The sequence below is a fragment of the Phascolarctos cinereus genome, unplaced genomic scaffold (genome assembly GCF_003287225.1).
Source record: "Phascolarctos cinereus isolate Bilbo 61053 unplaced genomic scaffold, phaCin_HiC Scaffold_5;HRSCAF=322, whole genome shotgun sequence".
Classification (NCBI taxonomy): Eukaryota; Metazoa; Chordata; class Mammalia; order Diprotodontia; family Phascolarctidae; genus Phascolarctos; species Phascolarctos cinereus.
Window position 1 is genome coordinate 187,573,544 of NW_027555958.1, and position 26,142 is coordinate 187,599,685.

Below are 26,142 nucleotides of genomic sequence, written 5' to 3' on the forward strand. Positions count from 1 at the left end.
TCAGACATCATTGTCTTCTGAGTTTGTATCTCAATCTTCCCTCTCACCATAGTAATTTTTATGGTTAGGTTATTTTTTGTTTGTTTGTTTGTTTTTGTTTTTGCTCATTTTTCCTGCCTATTTATTTTTAGCAATTCAATCACTTATTTATTGCTTTTTAAATTTTTTTTTCATTTTGAGCTTAAATACAAAAAGACAAAAAAGGAACATGTCCTTGTACACAGAACAACATAAAAAGATTCAATATAAAATCATGAATTTCCATTTCACTGTTTATTTTTTTTGAAAAGTTATGTAATAAATGCAACATCATTTTCAAAGCTCCCCTGCTTTTCTGTGCTTCCTTCTATGTTTTCTTTTGTTCTCTGCTGTGCACTTTCTTTTTCTTCCTCTCTTCTCATCTCACTCTAGAGAAGGCTACTGTTAGACATAAATCTGTATACATATGTATGCGAAACCATAGTACATATACTTCTTTTAGTTCTTTCTATGTTTTTTTTTTTGTTTGTTTGTTTGTTTTTTGTTTTGGCTAGATAGTGGGGTTAAGTGACTTGCCCAGGGTCATGCAGCTAGTAAGTGTCAAGTGTCTGAGACTGGATTTGAACTCAGGTCCTCCTGATTACAGGGCCAGGTGCTCTATGCACTGCACCACCTAGCTGCCCCTAGTTCTTTCTCTGGATGTGGATAGTGTCTTCCTTCAAAGATCCGTTGTAGTTGATTAGAGTATTTATAATACTCAAAATAACTTAGTCATTCGAAATTGTTCTTACAACAATAATGTTATTACTGAGTCTTTCCATGTTTTTCTAAAATCATTGAACTCATTTCTTATAGCACAGTACATATTACATCACAATCACACACCATAACTAGTTGTTCAGTCATTCCCCAATTGATGGGCATCCCCACAATTTCTAGTTCTTTGCCACCACAAAGACATCTACTATAAATATTTTAGAGCACGCAGGTTCTTTTCCTTTTTCCCTAATCACCTTGGGAAACAGATCTATTAGTGGTATTGCTGGGTCAAATGGTATACAGTTTTATAACTCTTTGGACAAAATTCCAGATTGTTCTCCAAAATGGTTTGATCAGTTCACAGTTACACCAACAGTGAATCAGTGTTCCAATTTTTCCACACCTCCTCTAACATTTGTCACTTTCCCCTTCTATCATTTTAGCTGATCTAATAGGTATAAGATGATATCTCAAAGTTGTTTTAATTTGCATTTCTCTAATCATCAATCCCTTATTTATGTATAGGTTCCCAAACATTTTTTTAACCTTTTTGGTTAAAATTTATATTAACGCACTGATTATATAGTAGTGTGAACTGAACTGCCCACTGTAGTCAACTGCTTTGTAATTCTTACTGATCTTTGGGATCATTTTAAAATTATTTCACCCATCCTACATCAGCAACTCTACCAGATGAGCAAGAAAAGGTGTCATACCTCAATTGTTCTACTTTTTAGCAATTCCATATAAATTTGGATGAAGAAAAAGATTATCAGTAATAAGTTCAGTTGTCTTTGATTGCCTGTAAATCTTACTTCTCTGTCTTCTGTCCTTTTCTATCCATAAATTAAATTTAGCTATACCTAGTGATGCTTTTCATGTTTAAGTAAAATATTTCAGGTATTTTTCCACTTAAATTTCCAAATGATTAACAATATCCAACTCAACGATTCAAGTCAAATTCTAAAAAAATCAAATTATGCAGACTTTTTCTCTTTTAGGCAACATTAATGGCCTTTGTACTACACAGCACATTTAGAGAAAATACTCAAGAGATTGGTGTTCATTTCATTATTTCAGTTTCATTTTTGGGATTCATCTTACTTCCAATGTCATATTGGATAGCTTCTCATGCAATCCTTCTCATGCAACAAAGTACATTCAGACATCTCAGTATTGGTGGGCATCTTCAACTGCATGTAAAAATATACTGACTTGCATAAATCAATACCTTTTCTTGTATAGCAAGGCTTGGTTCAGTCAAAAAAAATTACCTTATTTCACATATTAGAAGAGCTAGATGAGGCATTTAACCACAGTTATATTAAATGTGGTTCTCTGAAAAATCGAAAAGCATTAAGCACTTATTCTATGCTAGAATTGAATTTCAAACCTTATCACTTATATGTTGAACTGAATTTCTTCAAAACCCTACCTCTAGTAAACATATAATAACAGTGAAGAAGAGGAGAATTTAACCTTCCCCCCTCTTAAAATAAAAAAATACTCCCAAACTGTCAAGTCCGGGGCATGAAAACCAGAAAGCCAGAGGCAAAGACTTTTAATGGTTTTTTTTTTTGTTTCTTTTTGTGGTCCCAATAGCTAGCAAAAGGTGTTTAATAAATGTTTGTTGAATTGGATCCCAGTTACAAATATTACATACTCAGATTACTTAAGTACAGCATACATACATAACATTTCTCTTTTGGAACTTGTTAATCTCCTGAAAACCTGTTTAAAATCAGTCAATAAATTACTAGACTTCTATATGCCAGGAATTGTGCAAGGTGTTGAGGATATAAAGACACGATACTCTTTGTTCTCAAGGAGCTTAGTAGAACTGGGGAGACAAGATGCAGACTTATATACAAGCTACAGGTTAGGAGAACAGGAAAAATTGTATATCATCAACAGAGAGAAGTCTCTAGAATTAAGAGGGGTCAAGAAAGGCTTTTCATAGGTGAGATTTTTAGCTGCAACAAGCCAGGATGCAGAGATGAGGAGGGAGAGCATTCCATGAGAAGGGAAATTAAAAACTTATTTTAAATATGTTTCTAGTATTTAACCTGGAGTCCGCAAAATTAAGAAAAAAATATTTCTTTTCAAAATAAATGATCCTATCCATTTTATTTCATGCATTTAAAAACATTCCAGGGGAAAACAAAGACTTCACCACATTGCCAAGGAGGTCCCATGACGCAACAACAAATAACCCTGCAAAATAAATAGAACATCGATGGAGTTTTCATAAGACTATTTTTATTTATGCTTTTCAGCCTATTCTAAGAAGACCCCTGGAAACGCTGAACTTCTTCCAACGATTGAAAAATCTGACCCCCCGAAAAAGGAATCATTCTCTGAAAGGGCCGAAGCGCAAGGTGCCATCCATCCCCGTTTCTAGTACCACCGATTTCGCCAATTTTTTGCTCCCAGATCCCACCAATTTTCCTCCCAAAGGCCATCCTCTAGCCGGCTTCCTTTCTTCCTCCTTCCCCTTCTCCCTCTTTTCCGAATCCCCCTCAAACCCCAGGAATTCGAGAGGGGGATTTCTAAGAGATAGACATTCAAAAACACACTGGAGGCCGACTGAAGCTAGAACATGAAGAGCCTGATTGACATTCTCTGCACAGAGCCCTGGCAGCCAGCCAATGCCAGACCCTCACCTGCAATAGTTCCGCCCCCTCCGCGTCATCCACTAGGGCCTGAGCCAATAGGAAGGACAGGCCGCTAGCACCACCCAATGGGAGTCGGAGAAGCGGCGCCATTGGCCGGGGCTGTACCGCAGTGCAGTCTGGGCCCCCGCCTCCGTTACCCTGGAGCCCAAGTCGCTGCCCCAAGAGCCTCCTCCCCCGCCCTCGTCCCCGCCCCCGGCTCCGGGTTCAAACACAACGCAACCTGGCAACCGCAGCCCATAGCCAGCCCCGCACCCTCTCGGGGAGGGAGTCCCCCACCGCCCTCGGGCGTCTGCCCATTGGTGGGCCGACGCGGAGATCTAGGGCTGGGAGGCTCCTTAGCGGAGAGGAAGGTGGAGAAGACCGGCCAGATTTGGTGAGGGAGGCCTGGAGACTAAGAGGACTAGAGGGGTGGGGTGGGGGGCGGGGAAGGGGTGTCGAGATCCCCCAGTGTAGAGGGCCTTGCAGATGGCGGGGGGGGGGTGGCCCTGTCAAAGTCGGGGCGCGACACCTTGCCGAGGGGATGTGAGGCCCTCTTGCTGGAGTAGGGAGGATAAGGCCCTCTGGGTGGGGGAGGTGACTTCTGAGGGGGGTGTGGCCCTCCTGGTGGGAGGGGTTCGTGGCCCCTGTGAAGTGGGTGAGTCCAGGCCTGGGAACAGATGGGGTGGTGAGGAGGGAAGATTAGTAGGGGAAAGGGTTGGAGGCTGGAGAACGGCAATGGGGAGCCCAACTCTGAAAGGATACGAGAGTTTGAGTCCTGACTCTTGTCTCCAGTACCCCGTGACCTGCAGTAGGCCACCTTCCTTCTTTGAGACTTGGTTTCCTCATCTGTAAAGAGAGAGAGAGAGAGAGAGAGAGAGAGAGAGAGAGAGAGAGAGAGAGAGAGAGAGAGAGAGAGAGAGAGAGAGAGAGAGAGAGTGAGTGAGTGTGTGTGTCTAAGAATATGCAGATTTGAACCATAGGAGCCTTGTGGTTCCTTCCGTCTCTTAATCTACGATCTTATATTTATTAAAGGGACCCTGGAAGTGATAGTAGGATTGAAATAGAAGGCGGAGGCTGGGGCAGTTGGTCAGAGTGGAAAGGAACTTTTTAGAGAGGGTCATGCTTTATGATTCCAAATAGTCTATGTTTTCAGAATCCTGAGACCAATCAAAAATCTTATGTTGTGTCTCTTTTGTATCAGGAAGCACTGTACTGGAATATAGATACAAACAAGACACCACAGTGGGCCCTGGAATTTTGGAGTCAGGAAGACCTGGATTCAAATCTACCTTTACACCATTAATTACTAGCTGCCTAACTCTGGGCAAATCTCTTAATCTTTCTAGGGTCAGCTTGTTTCCTCATCAGTAAAATGGGAGATCCGATGAACTAAGGGGTTGGGAGAATTTGAAGGTTGTGCCTATCAGGAATAAATTGATGTGCTCTCAAAATTAGAGGATTCAAGATTCATGTAAAGAGAATTTATGGACTGTCTTCTCCCTCCTCTCCCCTCCCTTTTTTGGTTCTTGAATGCAAATGAATATAATGGAGGTGGAGTCCTGTTTTTTGTAGGTAATTATGTGGTGATAACTTTAAAAAATAAATTATGAAACTTCTTTGGAATTGAAATTTTCTTTCAATCATTAAGCACATATTAAGTACCTTTTATGTGCCAGGCACTGTCCTGTGATACAAAACCTTTGCAGCCTCTGTAGCTTCTGCCCTCTAGGAGCCTACATTTTTACATTCTTGATTTTGCTTCTAATCAATAAGAGGACTATTTAGGAATAGGATGTTTAAGAGGAACATTACAATTAAGTTTAGTACTTGAGAATGTGGGAACAGATTATTTTTTGAGAAGTTGTCAAGAACAGGGGAAATGATACATAACTGGAGACAAATGATAAGTTTCAGAAAGGTGTTAGAAATAGGCTTGACACCAAAAATTTAGTATCAAGAAAATTTATTACAGAGAAAGTCCAGAGGATTTAGATGTTTCTGGCCAGAAGCGGGCTCCACCCCTCTTCAGGAGAGGTGGGCCCTGAGTGCAAGGGCAAGTGTGCTTTTATGCAGTTGAATTCGCCCGGAAACCTCCCAGGCCTGGATTGGTCCATCGCTTCCCAGGTTACACCTTTCCTTACGTGTTTCCCCTTGATATGCTCAGGTATGTTCCCCCTCCCTTGGTCATATGTCCCATGACTCGTTAATGAGGCTTTAATTTTATGCGGGGTGTTTCAGATAATAGTAATGAAGCTCATTAAGCAGGCGCACTAACATTTTTCAGGTGTCCTCAGGTTGACCCTAACTGGTCTGAGCTGGTTTGACCCTTATCTTGATTTTGGGGTCTTTATGGAACCATCAACTTACTTTTTATTGGCTAAGCCCGAACCCACCTACAGTGTACTACTCCTGGAGCTGTTCTTTAAATCTCTGCTTTGTTCTACCTGTGGAAACTTAAGCCCTTCTAACTTTAACAAAGGGCTTAAGAAGATACTTGAAAATATGGGTTATTTAACTTTTCTGACCCTCCATTAACACCTCATAAAATGGCGTTATTTGCTCTGTCTCACAGGGTTATGAGGAAAGTACTTTTAAATGTTAATAAATTATTTAATGTGAGCTATTATTATTATTCTTTGGAAATTCTAGAATTGAGCTATTTAGGAAAGGAAGAGCCAGCATTGATTCATTAAAAATTATATTCAACTAATTTTCATTTCCTTTTTTCAGCAGTTGCTAGATATAGTCTTCATAAATTTCAGTAAGCTCATGATATCCTTATAGGCAAGGAGAATAGATGAGGCATATTACATGATAGTATGGTTAGATAGATTATTTTCTGGTTGATTAACTGAAAGCAGAGTATTAATTAATGGATCTATATGGCTCCCTCCTTGGTGCTCTACTGATCAATATTTTGATGTTTAATTTAGATGAAGATGTCTGGGCATACATAATCAAACTTGTAGATGATCCTGAAATTAGGAGAGTAGCTAATGATTGCATGAAGTTATTGAAAGCCGCAAAAATCTTACTTGGCTAGAGTGTGTCTAAAGCTGCTAAGATGAAATTTTAGCAAAGAGGGGAAATCATAGATTTAAAACCAGAAGGGAGATAGATCTTTATAGATCATCTAGCCCAGAGGTGTCAAACTGTGTGTGATTAGCCAGCAAAACTCCCTAATGAGTCTGAATCAGACTAAAATGTCTTTGGGAAATGCTTAACAAAATAAATAAATACAATATAGTGTTAATTTGTGATTTTCTAAGTCAGTATGCTGCCAACAGGGATGTGTTTCTATTTTAGTTTGACACTATGAATTTAATCCAGTCACCTAATTTTACAGATAAGGAAACTGAAACCCAGAAAAGTACACAACTAAAAGGTCCCTTTAATTGGTAGAGATGGGAGTTGAGTGTAGGCTTTGTCTCTAAACTCAGTACTCTTTCCGCTGTCCCATGGTGTCTCATTAATTAAAGGGATAAATATGAATGTGCACTTGTATTCAAAAGATGAGTTGCACAAGTATGGGATGGGGAACATGGTTCAAAAATAGCTCAGAAAGAACCTAGGATTTTAATGGACTATAGGACTATAGGGCTTTGTTCAGTTGAATAAATAAGCAAGTATCTGCTATGTGCCAGGTACTGTTAGACCACATGTGTATAAAGAAAATGAAAACTGTCTTGCCTCAAAGAGATTACATTCTGTTGGGAAGCAGAGGAAGAGGATGCATGTACAGAGATAAATAAAAATAAATACAGAAGTTTTGAATGGAGAGGGAGAGCATTACAGGAACTATACAAAGGTACAGCAGATGCAGTATATTATATATGAGGAATGGCAAATAATCCAGTTTGGCTGAAACATAGATTGTAGGAGGGAAGGTGAGATGTGAGTAGCATGGAATGAAAGTTTGGGGATGGATTTTAAGTGTCAAAGAGGAGATTTTATTTTTTATCCCAGAGGCACTATGGAGCCATGAAGCTTATTGGGCAGGAAAGTGGCATGGTTAGAACTATACTTTAGAAATACTGGTTTCACATGTTTGTAAAGGATGGACTGGAGAAGGGAAAGATTGGAGGCAGGGAGGCTGATTAGGAAGCTATTGCAATAGTCCGAGTAAGAGGTTATGAGAGCTGAAACCAAGCTTCTGAGTGGAGAGAGTTGGCAGTGATCTGTTAGCTAAAAACACAGTTTGGTTAAGTATCCCTAGCAAGAGAGATGATATTGTTGTCTTCTTCCTTCCAAATGTGAGCCCAGCTGCATTTGGAATATTATGTACAGTTCTAGGTACCACTTCCTGAGAGGACACTAACAAGCTATATCACATTTCAGAAGAGACATTGACAGAGGGTAGCAACTAGTATAGGGAACTGAATGATAACACTTCATGTTTAGGCTGGAATAGTGAAGACTTAGGATATTTGAAAGGTTATCCTATAGAAGAAGAGTAGGACTTATTATGTTTGGGGCTAGGGGTAGAGCCAGGAACAATAAGTGAATGTGATAGGGAATTAGCTCCTGAGTCAGTAACAATTAGAGCTATCCAAAAGTAAAATGGACAGCTTCAAGCAGTCCTGGATTCTCCTTCGCTTAAGGTGCTTAACTAGTTGTTTGGGATATAGATAGGATTTCAGTTTATATAAAAGGTTGTACTTGGTGATCTCTGAGATCACTTCCAATTATCAAATTCTGTGATTCTGACTTTGTTAGGTATAGCTATATTGATAAGTATATAATGGGGACTGACAGTCTGATTTAGAAAATTTCATCCAGTCTGGGTTTAGTGATATATCATAGCATACAAGAAAGTGCATGCACTTTGGGGGCCTTTTAAAGAAGGGAAGTGTGTTCTTAAAATTACATGAAGTGTTATCAGAGAGATGATAGACTTTAGAGGTGCATATGAGATATCTTCAGACGTCATGGATATATTAATGTTTCGTTTGACTAGAAGAGTTTCAGTTAGAAGTGACAAAGGCAATTATTTTCCTTAAAGTCGTTTTCAGTCTTGTCCACTCTTTGTGACCGCATTTGGAATTTTCTTGGCAAAGATACTGGAATGGTTTGCCAATTTACTTCTCCAGCTCATTTTACAGATTGGGGAAGCTGAAGCAAACAGGGTTAAGTGACTTGCCTAGGGTCAAGTACAAAAAAAAGCAAAAAAAAATTCAAGAGGACAGAAACAAACAGCGTAATTTTGTTAATACCTTGTTAAATTTAATATTTGCTTTTCAAAAGCAAACACTTCTTACAATTTTAGATACAGTCTCTTTTGTTCTTTGTGTTTTTCATAATTAAGTTCATAATAAAGAAATGTTTTTAAAAAGTTACATAGGGAATTGCATGGTTTTTTTAATAATAAAATGGGATTCGAGGTAATTTTAATTGTCTTTAATTTGTTCAGTGAAAAATAGTATTCTCAGGTAATGAGATGACATGTATAAGTGTAGGAGATAGAATATGATTCTAGCTTTATATTTATTATATTAATGCAGTGCTTTACAGTTTATATAGTGTATTCCTCATAACTACCCTGTGAGCTATATAGTGTGTCTTTATTGTCCCCCATCTTACAGATAAGGAAACTGAGACTTAAAGAGGTTAAATGACTTGCCTAAGATGATACAACTTATAAGGATCAGGGCCATTATTTGAATCCATTTCTCCTTATTCCAGTCTGGTGCTCTTCCTTCCATATTAAATGTGATAAATGAGCTGTAGATATTTGGGGGGAAATTATTTTGGAAGGGAGTGTACCTGTGATTATCAGGGTAACTTTAATATATCTGACAGGAAGGATTGTGAGAGGGCTAAGATCGGATTAAATCTGATTGGGATCAGTGATTATACGTTTTTTAAGGGAATAATTTTTTTTAAACTAATTGTTTGGTAATGATCTGTTTAGGCTAATATTTAACTTAGAATTAGATAATGGAGCTGCTGAGAGCCTGTGCATGTGTGTGCGTGTGTGTGTGTGTGTGTGTGTGTGTGTGTATCTTTTATCTCCATGCAAGCTATAGAGAAAAATGAGACTTGGAATAAGAATAAGATTGGGGAGATTTTTTTTTCCTTTCTCCTTTTCATTAAAAAGACCTTTATAGGGGCAGCTAGGTGGTGCAATAGATAGAGCATTGGCCCTGGAGTCAGAAAGACCTGAGTTCAAATCCGACCTCAGACACATAATACTCACTAGCTTTGTGACCCTGGGCGAATCACTTAACCCCATTGCCTAGCCAAAAAAAAAAAAAAGAAAAAAGACCTTTATGTATAAAGCATATTTAGGAGACAATATTGTTTTAATATGAGTGGCCATCAGTTATTTTCTAACATTCTGTTGTTTAGTGCTAGGCAGATTTCACATTAGGATTTCTTTGTGTTGTTCATTTGTGTTATTATACTAACATTTGTGTAAATCATTAGTTTACATTTGGATTCTTTGATAAAATATTTATTCCGGTGTAGAATATTACATAGCAACTTTAAAACAGTGAATTACCTACATATCCTCTGTTACTAGTGATATGGCAACCTGGAAAATTTTCCTCTATGAGGTCAAAAACAAAAGTACAGTAGAATTCTGACAGCTCGTTATTACACAGTATGTGTGTGTGAAGTATTTGGTTGTCTATTTCTGAGGTATCTGAACCATAAAGTAGGGGGAGATCAGAAATTAAACCCCATTAGTGTCAGTGATTCTGTATTTTTAAGGAACAGTTGCTTAGCTAATTAAAAAGTTGTGTTGATTATAAGATTATATGTTCCTAAAAAATTGCCTTGGCTGACCTAGGTCAACTCATATCCCTTAAAACAGAAGTCTGTAATTAAAGCCAGATATGAAATGATAGTAGTCCTGTTTCTTAACACTAGAGTTATGATGGTAAGCAGTCTCTTAACTCTAGTGTTATAAAGGGGTTCTACTTTATGAATGGTGATCAAACTACAGACAGATTATATTCCAAAATTTCATTTGCTGTATCCCAACCTCCCAGGCCAGTGTGAGCCTTTTGTTTTAGCTCCTCTTACTTGTGCATGTAGGTATTAGCATTTGGATCACAGATCCATTGTATTTGTACATTGGATTTTTTTTTTAGCCTAAACATTAATTTTTTTAAATGTTGCTTAAAGATCATAGAAAAGAAATAATTTGGTTTTGCTATTTCATTTGCCAGTGACTAAACTTACTATGACTAATTTAATAAAAAAAGAAATTATTGTAGTAAAAAAAAACCTTATGGGAGGGTCAGCAACATATTTTGTCATGTGCTGCACTTCATTTATGAACTACTGGCAGACCTTTAAAATGGGTTAGCATTAAATTAAAAGAGAAAAAAAAATCAAATTGGAGAGTAAAAGAATGATATAAAAGGGGAAAAAAAAAGATAACCGAGAATACCAACCAGGGATGATCTACCCAGACATAATGGAAGTGCTATAACGACCTGAATTGTTTTGAACTAGGAGTTCGCAGTGAATTTTTTAAAAATGTTTTCATAATTGTATTTCAGTATAATTGGTTCGCTTTGTAATCCCTTACATTTCATTTTATGTATTTAAAAAACATTAAAACATTCTGAGGGGTCCATAATCTTCAGACTGCCAAAAAGCATACTTGATGCAAAAAAGGTAGGGAACCTCTTTTAAACCAACATGAAAAAAAGTCCTTTTAAGTAAGTTTCTGTATAGACCACAGGAGAAAGGTAAAATAAAAGTCGACTTTCTAACTTTTTCCCTTTTTGGATTTAAGAGAGGCTCCAAAAGCCCTTGTCAATTTATTTGAATATTACTGCCTCTTAAAATTAAAAAGTAGATTTTTAGGAAATAACTTTTAGTGTCTATTTGCATTTTCTAAACCAGAGGCTAATATTTTCAAAGTAAATATTTTAGTCACATGCAAATTTCTCTTCTCTAATGTTGCATTCCATCTTGATGTGAACGTCTTTGAGGGTTGTACTAGTAAGGTATAAGCTCTGGAATTTTCTACTAATCTAAATAGGTTTTGATTATAGGCCCAAAGGAAGGCTGAATAGCTGTTGACCCTAAGTACCAGCATAGCTAATTTGGAAAATCTCATCACCAGATGAATTCTTTGCTCACAGTAACTTTTTTTTTCCTTCTTTTTAAAAAATTTATTTTATTAATTTATTTTGATTTATCAACAATCACTTCCATATGCTTTCGAGTTTAAAATTTTTCTCCAACTTCCTCCCCACCACCCTCCCCAAGATGGCGCACAATCTGATGTAGGCTATACATTTACATTCCTATTAAACATATTTTCACATTAGTGAAGTTGTAAGTAAAAATTAAAACCAGTGGGAGGAGAAGAGAAAAAAAGAGATAGTGATTCAAATTTCACAGTTATGATTACTATCTATCTTTTTCTCCATTCTTTTTTCCCCATTTATGCTTTTCTTTCTCCTTTCTCCTTTCTCCCCCTCATTAGTGTTTTGCTTTTGACCACTGCCTCCTTCAGTCTCTCCTCCCTTCTATTATCCCTTTCCTTTTCTTCCTCTTTGCCCTGACTGCTTCTTCCCTCCCTTCTTTCCCTCTGCTATAATAGGATTTTGTGTCTTTTCCTGTAATGTAATTTACCCTTGTCTTCCTCTTCCTTTCTCAGTACATTTTCTAAGATCAGACTAATCCACTTACTTGGATTCATTTAACCCACTTGATTAGTTTTTTTTTTTTATCATTACGTCAAAGTCAACTAATATCCACCCTCTTTATATATACTCCTTTAACATGGTATAATAACAATACAGTTCTCAGGAGTTGCAAGTGTCATCTTCCCTTGTAGGGATATAAACAGTCCGCCCTTATTAACAACATTTTGTATCTTTCTGCCCCATTTACCTTTTTATGTCTTTCTTGAATCTTGTACTTGAAGATCAATTTTTTTTGTTGAGCTCGGGTCTTTTTATGAGGAAGGTTTGGAAGTCCCCTATTTTGTTGAATATCCATCTCCTCCCTTGCAATCCAAGCTTCTTTGCCTTATGGAATATCATGTACCATGCCCTGGGGTCTTTTAATGTAGAAGCTGCAAGGTCCTGTGTAATCCTGACTGTGGTTCCATGAATTTTAAATTGTTTCTTTATGGTTGCTTGCAGCGCCTTCTCTTTCATCTGGTAATTTTGGAATTTTGCTATTATATTCCTTGGTGTTATCAATTTGGGATCTCTTTCAGGTGGTGAGCAGTGTATTCTTTCTGTGGTTATTTTACCTTCTGGTTCTAGGACTTCCAGGCAGTTTTGCTTTATGATTTCCTAAAAGATACTGTCCAGGTTCTTTTTTTTGTCATGATTTTCAGGTAATCCAATGATTTTTAAATTGTCTCTCCTGGATTGATTTTCCAGATTGGTTGTTTTACCAATGAAGTATTTTATGTTTTCATCTATTTTTTCCTTTTTTTGTTTCTATTTGACTGATTCTTGCACTCTCATAGAGTCATTAGTTTCCATTTGTCCAATTCTAGTTTTTAACAGATTGTTTTCTTCTGTAAGTTTTTGTACTTCCTTCTTCAGTTGGCCAATTGTGTTTTTTAGGGACTTGTTTTCTTCAGTGTACTTTTTTTCCAATTTGGCCAATTGTATTTTTTAAGGACTCTTCTACCTCTCTCATTAGACTTTTAAAATCCTTCTTGAGCTCTTCTAAGAAGGATTTTTGGGCTTTGGACCAGTTCATATTCCCTTTTGATGTTGCAGATGTGGGTTTGTTGACAATGTTGTCCTCTTCAGAATTTCTGTCTTGATCTTCACTCTTCTCATAATGTGACTCTATGGTGTGTTTCTTTTTACTCATGCTTTCTTTATTCCCTGGCCTTTAAAGAGATTGAGCTCTCCTGCTGGGGAACAGAGGGCACTGACCCAAGCTTCTTGTGTTGGGAGCCTAGGTCTTGGTCACTGGCTTTGTGTGCTGGGGCCTCTTATGTTGGCAATTGGAGGCTGTAGGGTTTTGGCAGCTTACCTGGTGTTGGGCTGGAATCAGCAAGGCTGGAACTTTCAGGCAATTCTAGGTTGCCTGCTTTTCCTTTCCTTAGCTTTCTTCAGCTCCTTTTAGATGGGTGCTGCAGGGTGTTTATCTGCCTGGGGCCCCTTGTAATGCTGCCTCCCTCCTTTCTGCTAATGCACTGGGAGATTCCTTTGAGGTAGAGTGCTGAGGCACCTGGTGGTTTTCTGAGCTGGCTTCTACTGGTTTCTCCATCCTCACTGAGGCACTCGGAGGTCCAGGTATGGGTGTTTGCCTGCTGTACACCTGGGCTTCAGAATCTCCTCCTGGTTGATAGTTGGAGGCTGTAGGGTTCTGACAGCTTACCTGGTGTTGGGTTGGAATCAGCAAGGCTGGGACTTTAGGAAGACTTAGGTTGCTTTCTTCAGCTCCTTTCAGATGAATGCTGCAGGGTGCTTATCCTTTGTAGTGCTGCTTCCCTTATTTTTGCTGAGGCACTGGGAGACCCGTTTGCTGGGCTGCTGCACTGATGTTCCCAGTCTTTCTCCTACTTCAGCTGTTCCAAGGTTTTTTTTTCTGGGGTGATATTTTCTGGGTTTTCAGAGGTTGATAGGGGAGGGTGAAAGCAACTACCTTTTTACTCCACCATCTTGGCTCCCAGAAGTGGAAGTCGGTCACAGTAACTCTTGAGGAGAAATTGTAGAGTGGTCTGATAAGTACATTCTAATGATGGCATAGATTTTTAAAATAAAGATTTTTATATTAAGAATTTATGTTGGATTTATCTTTCAAAAGAGACGGGGGTTCATTCTTAATAGGTATTTTCAGTTGACTTGATATGAGATCACAATTGTAGGACTAGTTTGAAAATAGTAGTTTTTTAAGTACTCATAATTGTCACCAAATATAAGAAAATGTTATATTTTCATTTTTTCCCTGTAGGTTTTGTTTGTAAGGAAAGTTATCTTTCATAACATTAATGTAAGTTAGGGAATTAATGGGAGATGGGGGAAAAAAATGAAACAAGGTCCCCAAATTTCAAAAGGCAATCTTTTTTTTTTGGCAGTTGGGGTTAAGTGACTTGCCCAGGGTCACATAGCTAGTAAGTGTCAAGTTTTTGGTCTGAGGCCAGATTTGAACTCAGGTAGTCCTGACTTCAGGGCCGGTGCTCTATCACTGTGCCACCTAGCTGCCCCTCAAAAGGCAATCCTTGAATTTACTACTGCATGAGTTTTTGGCCAGTAATTTCTTATGTAAAAGTGCTCAGTATAATTTTCAAAATTATTTTAAAAGATTTTATATTTACATGATACTTGTAGCATGCCACGTGAAAGATTTATAATAGCTATTTTCTGCTTTAGGGCTCAGCCTGAACCCTGCTAGAACAAGTAATAGGGACTGCTGCTCCCTGTATGTTCAGATAAAATTAAGCATCTAATGAATAATCAGTTTTTAAACTCATCCTACAAGTATTTGGCAAGAAATATCCATTTCAATATATATTCCAATATATATTCAAAATATATTTGAGAATTTTCCCAGTTTGTTTCTTACGTATGCTATAGTATAAGTAGTTAGTTATTATTATTAAAACGCTTTAAAAACAAGTTGTTGCTTTTTCACAGTTGCTTTTTCTTTCTATATATATATTCATAAAATCCATGGATGCTTTTTTTATGTTAACGTCTTTAGTCTTTTAAGTTTTCCAGAGCAGTCAATGATCTGCATTATACCAATGAAGTCAAAGGTCTGGACAAACAAACAAAACACACGTGCATGCGCGGGCACACGCACATCCAGACTAAAGAAAGTTTAGTATCTATGTACAATCGTCCATGATTGAGTCTGTCAGTTTGCTGTATATTTGTGGAATTTATTGGAGTCAAAGATGATTTCATGTAGAAATGAACCATGAATGAGTTTTTATTTCTATTGATAGCATTTAAATAGTATATAGATCTAACTTCAATAATTTTATATATTACAACATTTTCATCAATAAAAATCTAAGGTAGTGCTTATCTCACGTATGCTATTCTTATGTGCCCAGAGATATAGAGAATTTTTATTGTACATAACTTTTTACACAATACTATTTGTGTTCTATTTTGATTGTTTATAATTACATTATTCACTTGGCAGTCTATTACGGTGCCTTTCATTATGCTAAAGTTCACTGAACATGTTTAATGTCCTAATATACAGTTATCTCTTTACATAAATGGACTATTCTGCAGACTTCTACCTAAAGCAGTTTTAACATAATGTAAAATTTGCCCCTACCCACTCACTAAACTTAGCTTATATTACAAAGGCATATATACACCAAATAAAGGCTTTGCATAAGTCATATAATATGCTAAAATGCAGACATATTAAATATTGTACCATGATAATAAACAGGTTTATGAAATGAAAGGTAAAGTTAACGTTAAAGTATGTAAAGTACTATACAGTAAAGTTAACATAGGTGTGCAGTATGTTATCCCTTCCTTACCCCACTGTACCTAACCTTTATCACTGGTGATTGGCTGGGCAACTTTTTTTTTTAATGAAACTATCGAGAGATGTTTAGACAGTGGCTCTCTTATTCCATGTGCATCCAAGAATAGTTTTTCCTTGTGTATCCAACAATAGCAAGAAAAATTATCCTCAAGTCATCTTTTAACTTTTAAAAATTTTGAAGTATTTGGATCCATCTTTTCAATGTAAGGAAAAAAAATTCACTCAAATGATGAAATGCTTCTGCTAATTGTTTCATTGTGAACCTTTTTGATTCAACCTTGCCTTCTGAAGCTTCCCTTTCTTCTTCTATAGTCTTTGCAGTTAGCAGTTCAGTCATATCCTCATGAGGATTTCTTTCAGAATTCTTTATGGAATGTTGAGTTTGCTTAATGTGAATTTATATAAAGTGAGAACTATCTGTAATTGAGAATTTGGATTTTTTGCAGAGTTCAATATCAAAGTAGCATAGACTTACAGACAGTGGTGATATACTTTGTTCTTTCCTCTAGTATTGTAAATCATTATATATGAAAATTTAGTTCAGATTATATACCCTATTTTCTCCATTTAAAAAAAAAAGTAAAGCAGAATATGGTTGTGTTTTTCCTTTAAAGCACTTTACTGGCATTAGCTTTATAAAACCTAAAAGTAGGGTATTTTAAGACTATTCTGTTATTATCATAAAACTTTTATTATAGGAAAACTAGTTTTTCTATAAAAAAAACTTTCATAACTACAAAAGAAAGTATTATTAAGTAATATTATTGATTACTAATATGAAACTTGGGCGATTTGAATATGAGAAAAATAGGAATTACAAAGAATACAGTATTTTCACCAGAATTGGAAGACTATTAAAATGTCCTTCCCTATTATCAGGGACACTTCTGGAGAAAAGGATCCGTGAAATTATGTGAATACAGACTATATGTCAAAACAATGGGAGAAAGAGCAAGAAGCACAGATTTCAATCAAGACGGATACTCAGAACAAGAACGATGTAGTGATACCTTTTGTTCAGATGATTTTCCAAGTTCGTTTGCTTCTACCCTGTCATCAGCCCAGAAGGCCTATCATACTCCATCAGTAAGGAAGAAAGGTACTAAGATACACAGTTCAGATAGTCAAGTACAACACCAAGGTAGGTGCAAGGTCTACTAAAAAAAAAAAAGAAAGGTTCATTTTAAATTTTCTTTTCTTTTCTTTTTCTTTTTTTTTTTTTTAAGACAGTTGGGGTTACGTGACTTGCCTAGGGTCACACAGCTAGCTAGTAAGTATCGAGTGTTTGGTCTGAGGCCCATTTTTAATTTTCAAGGAAAGTTGGATAAAGGTTACTTTTTAAAGATGTCTATGGATGAGGTTCAGAGCTGGGGCTAGGAATAGGCAAGACAGGTACCTAAGGTACAGCATCAAGGATGGCTAAGTGAGAGTTAAATTTTGATATTACTTTTAAACATGTGTATCTTTTTAGTGCTAACAAATTACACTCTGGCAGGTAGGTATTTATTTTGTGATAATCTAAGTTTAATGTCTTACAATTAGGATTTGGTCTCCAGTAGGCAGTTAACATATATGAAGAGCAATTTTCAAACCTTACTGAAAGCTGTTATGTTGCTTGCCTCAGCTCTAAATTTGTACATATATATATATATATGTGTGTGTGTGTGTATATATATACACACACACACACACACACACATATATATATTTTATATATATTTTACATATGTATGTTACGTGTGTGTGTGTCTAACAGTGGGATTGTAGAAGTCTTTTGTAATCTATTTTGGATTGAATATAATGTTGGTTTCAAGGTACAGTGCTAGAAAATATTTCTGGAATAATATTTTATTTTCTATGCAAATACAAGAAATACATAATACAATAAAACATTAACTCATTATATGCTTGCTGTTCTGTAAATACAAGCAAAAACCACATATGATGATTAGCTTCTATCCCTATCCATCCATATACATAACACATTTGTAGGTGGTAGGGTGGGAACAGTGAATGGGAGAATACTTCTTGGTGTCTTATTTTCTTTAGGTTTTGTGATCAGCTGCTAGGGAGGGTACAGATTGTAGTGAGATAAACATACTGGCCTGCCACAAACATAGAGGGGCATACATGGGCTTGAAGTTCAACAAATATTTGTTAAGTACTTCCTGTGGACAGAGCATTATGCTAGGTCATGTGGGATATAGAAAATTTCAGTAGGATGCTAGTCCCTGCCCTTTTGGAGCTTGTGTCTATTTGTTGTTGTTGCGTCATTTCAGTTGTGTCTGACTCTTTGTGACCCCATTTGAGGTTTTCTTGGAAAAAATTCTGGAGTGGTTTGCCAGTTCCTTTTCCAGCTCATTTTACAGATGAGAAAACTGAGGCAAACAGGGTTAAGTGACTTGCCCAGGGTCACACAGCTAGTAAATGTCTGAAACCAAGGTTGAACTCAGAAAGATAATCTTCCTGATTCCAAGCCCAGTACTCTATCCACTGTGCCACCTAGCTGCTCTATAGTCTAAGAGATGGATATAAAATACAGATAATATGCAGGATAACATAAATACACTCAAGAGGTGCAGAACCAGTGCTTTAGATGCTGCTGAGGTGGGGCAAGGTAATTTCAAATTATGGAATCAGGCACAATCATGCCAGAGATCTCTTTTGAGTTGAGTTTTAAAGGAGGCATAGTTAGTTGCTCATTTGTCAAAGAATCGGAGAGAGGACATTGTAGGTGTAAGTACCAGCATGAGCAAAGAGATGAGTAGGCAGGGACACACAGGACATATAGTGAATCTTCTGGTTTGGCTAAATTGTAGAGAATATGTGACAAAAAAGGAAGTAGAGTACCAGATTGTAGAGTGTTTGAATGCTAGGTGAAGGAGTTTGAAGTAGGGAATCACTGAAGATTTAAGGAGCATCAGCATGAAGGATAAAGGATGAATCAGCAACAGGATGAAGAATGGATTGTATTGGGAAGAAGTGGGACCGGGAAGCCTGCTGTTATAGGACCAGCAGATGGTGATAAGAGCCTGTGCTAAGGTTGAGGCAGTGGGAATAGAGAGAAGATGTGGACATGTCATCAACAGGCCTTACTAATTTTGCATGGAAGAATCGGAGGAACACTAACATTTTGAACAAGGAATACTGGGTGGTACTGCTGGGAATGGTAGTACCACTAACAGAAGTAGTAATATTGTGGTAGGGGGTGGTGTGAAACAGATTTACGATAAAATAAACTCAGTTTGGGGCACAGAATTTTAAAACTGAAGTGAACCTTGGAGGACATGTTGTATTTAACAGCTACATGGCGCAGTGTATAGAGTACCTGCCCTGGAGTCAGGAGAACTTCAGTTCAAATGTGGCCTCAGACCTTGACACTTACTAGCTGTGTGACCCTGGGGCAAGTCATTTAACCCCTATTGCCTCAACAAAAAGAAAATTAGGACATCCAATACAGAGAGATACTCTGTAGAAAAATGCAGGATAGGAGCTCAGGAGAAAGAAAGGGGCTGGTAGATTTAGAAGTCATCTGCTTAAAAATGATAGTTGAAGCAGTGAGAATAAGATTGACACTAATCATAATAAAAAGTGGCACATGCTGAGCACTCAGTAAAAGCTTGTTGACTGATATTTATTTATGTAGCACTGTACTCTTTTGAACTTCCAAACAATCCTGTGAAATAGGTGCTGTAGCTGATGCTGTCATTTTACAGATAGGTAAACTAAGGCTCAGAGAGGTTGAGTGACTTTGTCATGGCCACAGAGCTAATAATGTTAGAAAGGATCTGAACCTCGGTATTCTGATTCCACATGCAGTACTCTTCCCCACTACATGGCACTGCCTCTAACAAGAGAAAGTATTACATAAGGACAGAGCCTTGGGGATTACTGATTTTTAAAAGCCTGGAAGAACACATGGGGTATTAAGACAAGACATTCAAGAAAGTATCTCAGAACCCAGGGAGAAGACACTACCTTTAGAAGAAGAGGTGTCTACATGCTGCAAAGAGGTGAAAGAGAATGAGGACCAAAGAAAGTGCTTTCTGGTTCTGGTGCTTAAGAGTTTATTGTTTACCCTTGAGAGTGCAGTTTCAGGAAGTAGTGGGGAGAGGAGACCAGACTGCAAGGGCATAAAAGAAAGTGGTTGAGGAAGTGGGAACTTGGATAATTCAACAAGTTTAGCAGTAAAGAGAAAGAGAGGGGATAGGATGCTAACCAGATGTCATATATGGAATAAGGGGATGCTTTGTGTCGTTTTTTTTTTTTTAAATATTGGGGAACCTGTGTATAGGCAGACGGGAAGAAGCTAGTAGAGAGGGAGAGATTAAAGATATATGAAAGAAAAAGGATAATTGCTGGTACCAGGTCTTGGAAAAGATAGGCAGCAGTATGTGCTCAGGCATACAGATTAGCCTTAATGATGAATAGGAATACCTTTTCCTTTGTGACAAGAGGCAAAGAAGGGAGAATAGATGATAGTGCCGAGAAGTTTTGAGGAGTAGAGTATAGAAACTGAGGGAATTCTCTTCAGGTGGTCTCAGTCTTAGTAAAGTAGAAGGCTGTCATCAGCTGTGAGGTTCAGAACTGTGGTTGGAACATAAGAAGAAACAATTTGGAACAGTTGTTGCAAAGAATAAGATATAAGAATAGAAAATTTGTTGACCACCACTGATGACTTAACTCAAGTTACATATCATAAGTTTATTGTAGATCTTTATTTCATGAAATTCTTTTTTCCATCAGAGTTCATTGGATAAATCAGATCAGATCTACCCAGGAATAAAAAATCAATATGTCTGAAATAACAAGTATGAGGGAATTTGGAGTGTTGAGTTAGTGAAATATTTAAGGTAATGGATCATATACTTAAAGCTGGATATGGAGATAAGTAAAGGCAGTGGAAGAGAGATAGAATGGGACAATAATGTTTGAAGACAATAGTGGAGGTTGAAATCAGGTTTAGTGTGAGGGAATGGAGAGTTGGAAGGATAGGAGACTATGGTTGGTGGGTAGAATTTCAAAATACAGGATCTTGGAGTACAAGGGAAAGCCAGGTTTCAATAAAAAGAGAAGAGGTGAAAGGATTATTGGTTGAAAAGTTTAATGTAGCAGAGTTTAAGAAGTGAATAGTGGTTGGGGCAGCTGGGTGGCATAGTGGATAGAGCACCGGCCCTGAAGTCAGGAAGACCCGAGTTCATCCAGCCTTGGACCAAATACTTGATGCTTACTAGCTGTGTGACCCTGGGCAAGTCACTTAACCCCAATTGCCTAAAAAAAAAAAGTGAATAGGGGCTCAAAAGGGTACATTAGAATGGGCTGGGGCATGAATGAACCAAATTGGAGTAAATTTGGAGAAGAGAAGGGCTGCTCAGAGTTGTGCTTATGGGTTCAGTTAGAGGTAGTATGAACATGCAAGCTGTAACTGTAAGTCATAGACTGCTTGGAAGCAAAACATTGATATCATCATTATAAAATTAAAAAAAAACTGTTTACATATAGCTCTTTAATGTTAGCAAAGTGGTTCACATACATTTTCATACATATTTTCATTTGATCCTCACAACTCCATGAAGTAGGTGCTATTTTTATAGACAAGGAATCTGAAGTCAGAGAGGCTAAATGATTTACCAAGTCAGAGAGCTGGTATGAGAACTTAGGTTTTCCTGACTCTGAGTCCTAGGCTCTCTCTGTCTGCTCTGTGATGCTTTCCAACTAACTGACATTTTATATAGTACCTTAAAGTTTGTAAAGTGCTTTACATCCATTATCTTACTTGAGCCAAAGATCAGATGAAATCTAAGAATATTTAAGCATTTATAGTTTGAATTCCAGTAACCAAGGAATATATCTTACATTTAGAGCATTTATTCTGTAGAACTAAGTGGTGGTTCCCTTATAATATTATTTTACCTAATTTCATATTTTTGTGGAACCAGTTATCTTTAGGTGGGGTGTGTGTGTATATATCTATATGCATACACATATATACATACACGTGTGTGTGTGTGTGTGTGTGTGTGTGTGTGTGTGTGTGTGTGTATAAATGGTTCTCATGTGAGTTTATGGGGTCATGAAGATGTGAATAAACTCTAATAATTTGACCATTCCCCTTTTCTGTTAATGACCCACTGTATTCCTTTAAAAATAAAAGCATAACAGAATTCAGTTACCATGAAGAATAGCAATAATTCTCTCAGTTATAAGACCTTTTATTTTATAAATTAGGTAAAGTACTTATTCCAAATAATGCAATAAGTCAGTCCATAGGAGAGTCAGAGCCAGAATCCAGAAATAGAATTTAGTCTTTGAATGAGATTGTGTTCTAGTGGAACAGAAGGAAATAATTAGGAAGAAAATGTCACCAATCTGGAACACTTGAATCCAGAGTCTGTAAAGTAGACAAGTATACCATAAAATAAACTAAACTAATGAGAAAATTATAGTAGAGCTATAACAGGTAAATAAAGTATTATATATTCTACTGAAATAGTAGAAGATCAAGTAAGGTCATGTGTACATCAAGTAAATAATCTGGGAAGGAATAAAGCATATAGGAATCATGGTATTATTTTCCTGTTATATACCTAAGTCTTATGTCTGCTTTGAAATTCAGCTTAGAAGGAGAACAGTAATAGTGATTTTAAAATTTGGAACATAGAAATTAGGTCTCCTTTCACCTCTTCTCTGGGCAAGATAATTCAAATAGCAATTTTAAAAAAAATTTGTTTTAATCATCCACAATCTGCCCTCACATCCTTTCATCTCAACCCCCTAACCCTAATTAAGAACGCAAGGAAAACAAAACCAAAATCAAACATTTTTAATCAATCAAAGTAAATTTCCACATTATCCACGTCCAAAAAAAATTTGGCCCATTTTACATTGAGTCCTTCACCACTCTGCCAGATGATGGGTAGGGTGTTTCATCATTTGTTCTTTAGAACACTGGATGGTCACTACTTTGATAAGAATTTTTTTTCCTTTGACCTGGAAGCCCTATGATGTTCTAGGGAGTTTATGTGTTGGGGTTTCTTTCAGGAAGTAATTAGTGGATTCATTCCATTTCTCTCTGATTCTAAGAAATGTGGGCAGTTTATTTTTAAGGTTTCTTGAAATGTGATGTCTAGGTTCTTTTTTTTTTTTCTTTCTTTCTTTTGGCCATGGGATTCAGATAGTCTGTTGATTCTTATTCTTTTCTCCTTGAGCTGTTTTCAAAGTCAGTTGTTTTTTGGGATTTTGTTTTTGTTTTTGTTTTTTGTTGTTTCAGCCTTTTGACTTTATTTTGATATTTGTTGCTTCATGAAGTCATTGGCTTTTATTTGGTCATTTTAATTTTCAGAGAGTTTGTTGCTTGAGCAAGGTTTTGTACCTCTTGTGTCTAGTTGTTAATTCTCTTTCCAATTCTTCCATTTCTTTTCCAATTTTTTCTCTAAAGCATTCTCATTCCATTTATAAGAACATTTTAAACTCAAAATTATTTCTTCTCAGAATTCTAGTTGAGTTTGAGTCTAGCTTATGTTTTTCTCTGAGGCATTGCTTGTTGATGTTTTGGAGATAGTGTCTCCTCTGCATTTGTGTCTTGAATATTCCTGCTACCAAAATAGAATATAGTTAGGGTTCTTTTTTGTTTGCTTATTCTTCCAGCCTACTCCCTGATTTTGGACTTCTTGTTAGATCTGGACTCTGTGGTACTTCTGGAAGGAAGGTCTAGGCTGGTACTGTTGTCTCTTTCTTGGGGTATTGAGTATTGTATTATTCCAGGGTCTTAGGAACAGCAAGCTTTTGTTGCTCCCAGAGTAGTCTATCCATGCCCTCTGGTATGAGATCTGCAAGTTCCTAACCTGGATTTTGTTCATCGGAAGAGTAGACTGCTGCTGGACCAGCCCCTATCGCACAGCTGGAAAGCTCTGACAGAAGTGTAGGTCTTTTGGTCTGCAACTTCTCCTTTGGTTATTCCTCTGCAGGCTGAGCTAGATACTGGAAGTGAGAACAGGATCTAAGCTTGGGGTCTGATCCAGCCCTCTGCAGCTTGCTTTTGAACTTTCTCCTTTCCCTATAACCAGCCCAAGGCTTCCCTATCTGGAGGCACTATTCTCTAAAAAAGTCCCCTTCTTACTCCACTCTGGATCTGTGACCAGGAACTAGGTAATGGGTAACAAAGCTGCCAGTTGACGCCTAGCGTGGGTCTTGTAGAACCCATGTATTGTCTGGGATGTCCTTTTGCTGATATGCACAGCCTCTCCCAGAGTAACACTCTGCAGTGTTCCTACTCTTCCCTAGCATCTAAAGACCTCTCTGTCTTCCTCTGCAAAATTGGGCTCTCTGTGTCCTTTTCTGGATTTCTCCATCAATATCGGTTTGGTGCATTTTCTAGGTCTTTTCGGAGGAATTTTGTGACAGAGAGCTTGCCACACTGCTTCTTAACACTCTTGCCATCTTGGCTGTGCCCCAAATAGCAATTTTCAAAAGACTTGATTTTACAGAGTACTGATCAAACAACAGATACATTTTTTGAGCACTACTGTATGCTAGGCATTATGGGAGTGACGAAAGGAATACAAATGATAAGACAGTTCTCTGCCAGCAAGAAAAAAGGATAACAGTAAGAGGCAGTATATGGAAAGTGGCAGATACAATGTAGGGCACCAGACAGAGAACAGACTAACTTAATTTCTATCTTTGGTACCACTAGCACCTAGCAAAATGCCTCAATACAGAATAAGTACTTAATTGTCAACTCCTGCCAGACTAACGTCATTTTCTTTTTTCATATGATAGATCAGGGTGGACATAATTAATCAATGCAATATACACAAAGCTGGGAGGGATATAGTTAACACACTGAATTATAGAATCAAGATGCAAAAAGATCCTGACATGCTAGAACGATAAGACTTAAACAAATTAGATTAAATTTCCTAAAGGGAAATAAATGATCAGTAAAATCAGTTTCACAAGTACAAGATAGAAATAATAGTTCATGGGGGAAAAGTTCCAAGGGTTTGAGTGAACTGAAGTGAGTACAGTAAGTGTTTGCAGTGCAGCCAAATTAGTTCTTGTTCTTTTTTGGAATCTTAATGAAGAAGTATTGCCTAGTCCAAGGGAAGTAATAGTCCTATGTTCTCCCCGCTAATCACATCTAGTATACTTTATTCATTTTTGGGTGCCAACTTTTAAAGATGACATTATCAAGCTGGCATAGTTTCCAGAGGAGGGTGACTAGGCTGGTGAAGGTTTCAAGGCCCTGCCTGCCATAGAGGGATCATTAGAAGGAACTTAGGATGTTGTGCTTTGAGAAAATAAGTCTTGGGGGATCAGGAGAGGTGATAGAAGTATGTGAAGGACTGTCATGTAATGGGCTGCCTTGGTTATTAGTTAGTAGATTCCATTTCACCAGAGATCCTCCAGGAAAGGCTACACATGTTGTAGGGAGATTCTTGCCAAGACCTGATCTCTGGAGGAAAGTGACTGTGATGATAAGAGGATTTAATACTATGCAATATAAAGTTGAAGAAAATGGCGGTTGGTCTGGAGAAATGAAAACTTAGGCAGGACACTGTCTTCAAGAATTGGATTTGTTCTCCTTGGACCTGGAGGGAAGAATGGGAACAATAGATAGAAGCTTGTGGTGTGGATATCAGCTTGATTATTAAAATAGATTTTCAACAATTAAAATCTCTTCTAAAAGTGGATTTTCTTCATGGTATTGAGTTCTTGTTGCTGAAGGTTTCTGAGGAGTGGTTGAATGACTACAGTATAGGATATTGTGTAGGAGATTTCCCATTCATATATGTACTGAACTAAGATGACCTCTGGTCCCTTCTATAATTCTGTGTTTCTGTTTATTCACATAAGGTATTAGAGAGTTGGTGAGTAGACAGGTGTGACTGGAACATAGAGTTCGTGTATGTGAATAGTAGATGATAAAGAATGGTAATTCTTTAGATTGGACCAGCTTTCAGAGACCTCAAAGATCAGGCTACAAAAAGTTTTTACTTTATTCTCAAACTTTTGTTTCACAGAACCTTGTATTGTCACAGAGCAACCAAAGAGATTTCTTGAAGAAAAAGAGTTGTAGTGGTGCTAGACACATGCAATAAACCTGTCAGCTCTTGTTGTCTCAGTTGATTGTATATTAACATGTGCATTCCGCTGATGGAGAAAACCATCAAACATTGGTTTAATTCTGTTTTGTGATGAAAAATTTTTCATTACGGACCTGTAGTATACACTGAATGCATTAGCATGATGCAGATAATTCTTAGTCTTTCTTAGTATAGGGAATGTAAAA

At 37.3% G+C, this 26,142-nt stretch overlaps 1 protein-coding gene across 2 annotated transcripts in view; it reads left to right on the top strand.

Moving 5' to 3' along the window:
- Positions 1-3,695: 3,695 nt before the first annotated feature.
- LCA5 (lebercilin LCA5) overlaps positions 3,696-26,142 on the top strand; it is a 48,634-nt gene continuing 26,187 nt past the window's right edge. The window contains exons 1-2 of one of the 2 annotated variants that reach the window (XM_020975512.2): positions 3,702-3,786; positions 16,728-16,989. In XM_020975512.2, coding sequence (XP_020831171.2) covers positions 16,788-16,989 — 202 coding nt within the window. In that variant the 5' untranslated portion in view covers positions 3,702-3,786; positions 16,728-16,787. Of the gene's footprint in view, positions 3,787-16,727; positions 16,990-26,142 lie in introns of both variants that reach the window. The other variant, XM_078155275.1, reaches the window with a different exon arrangement.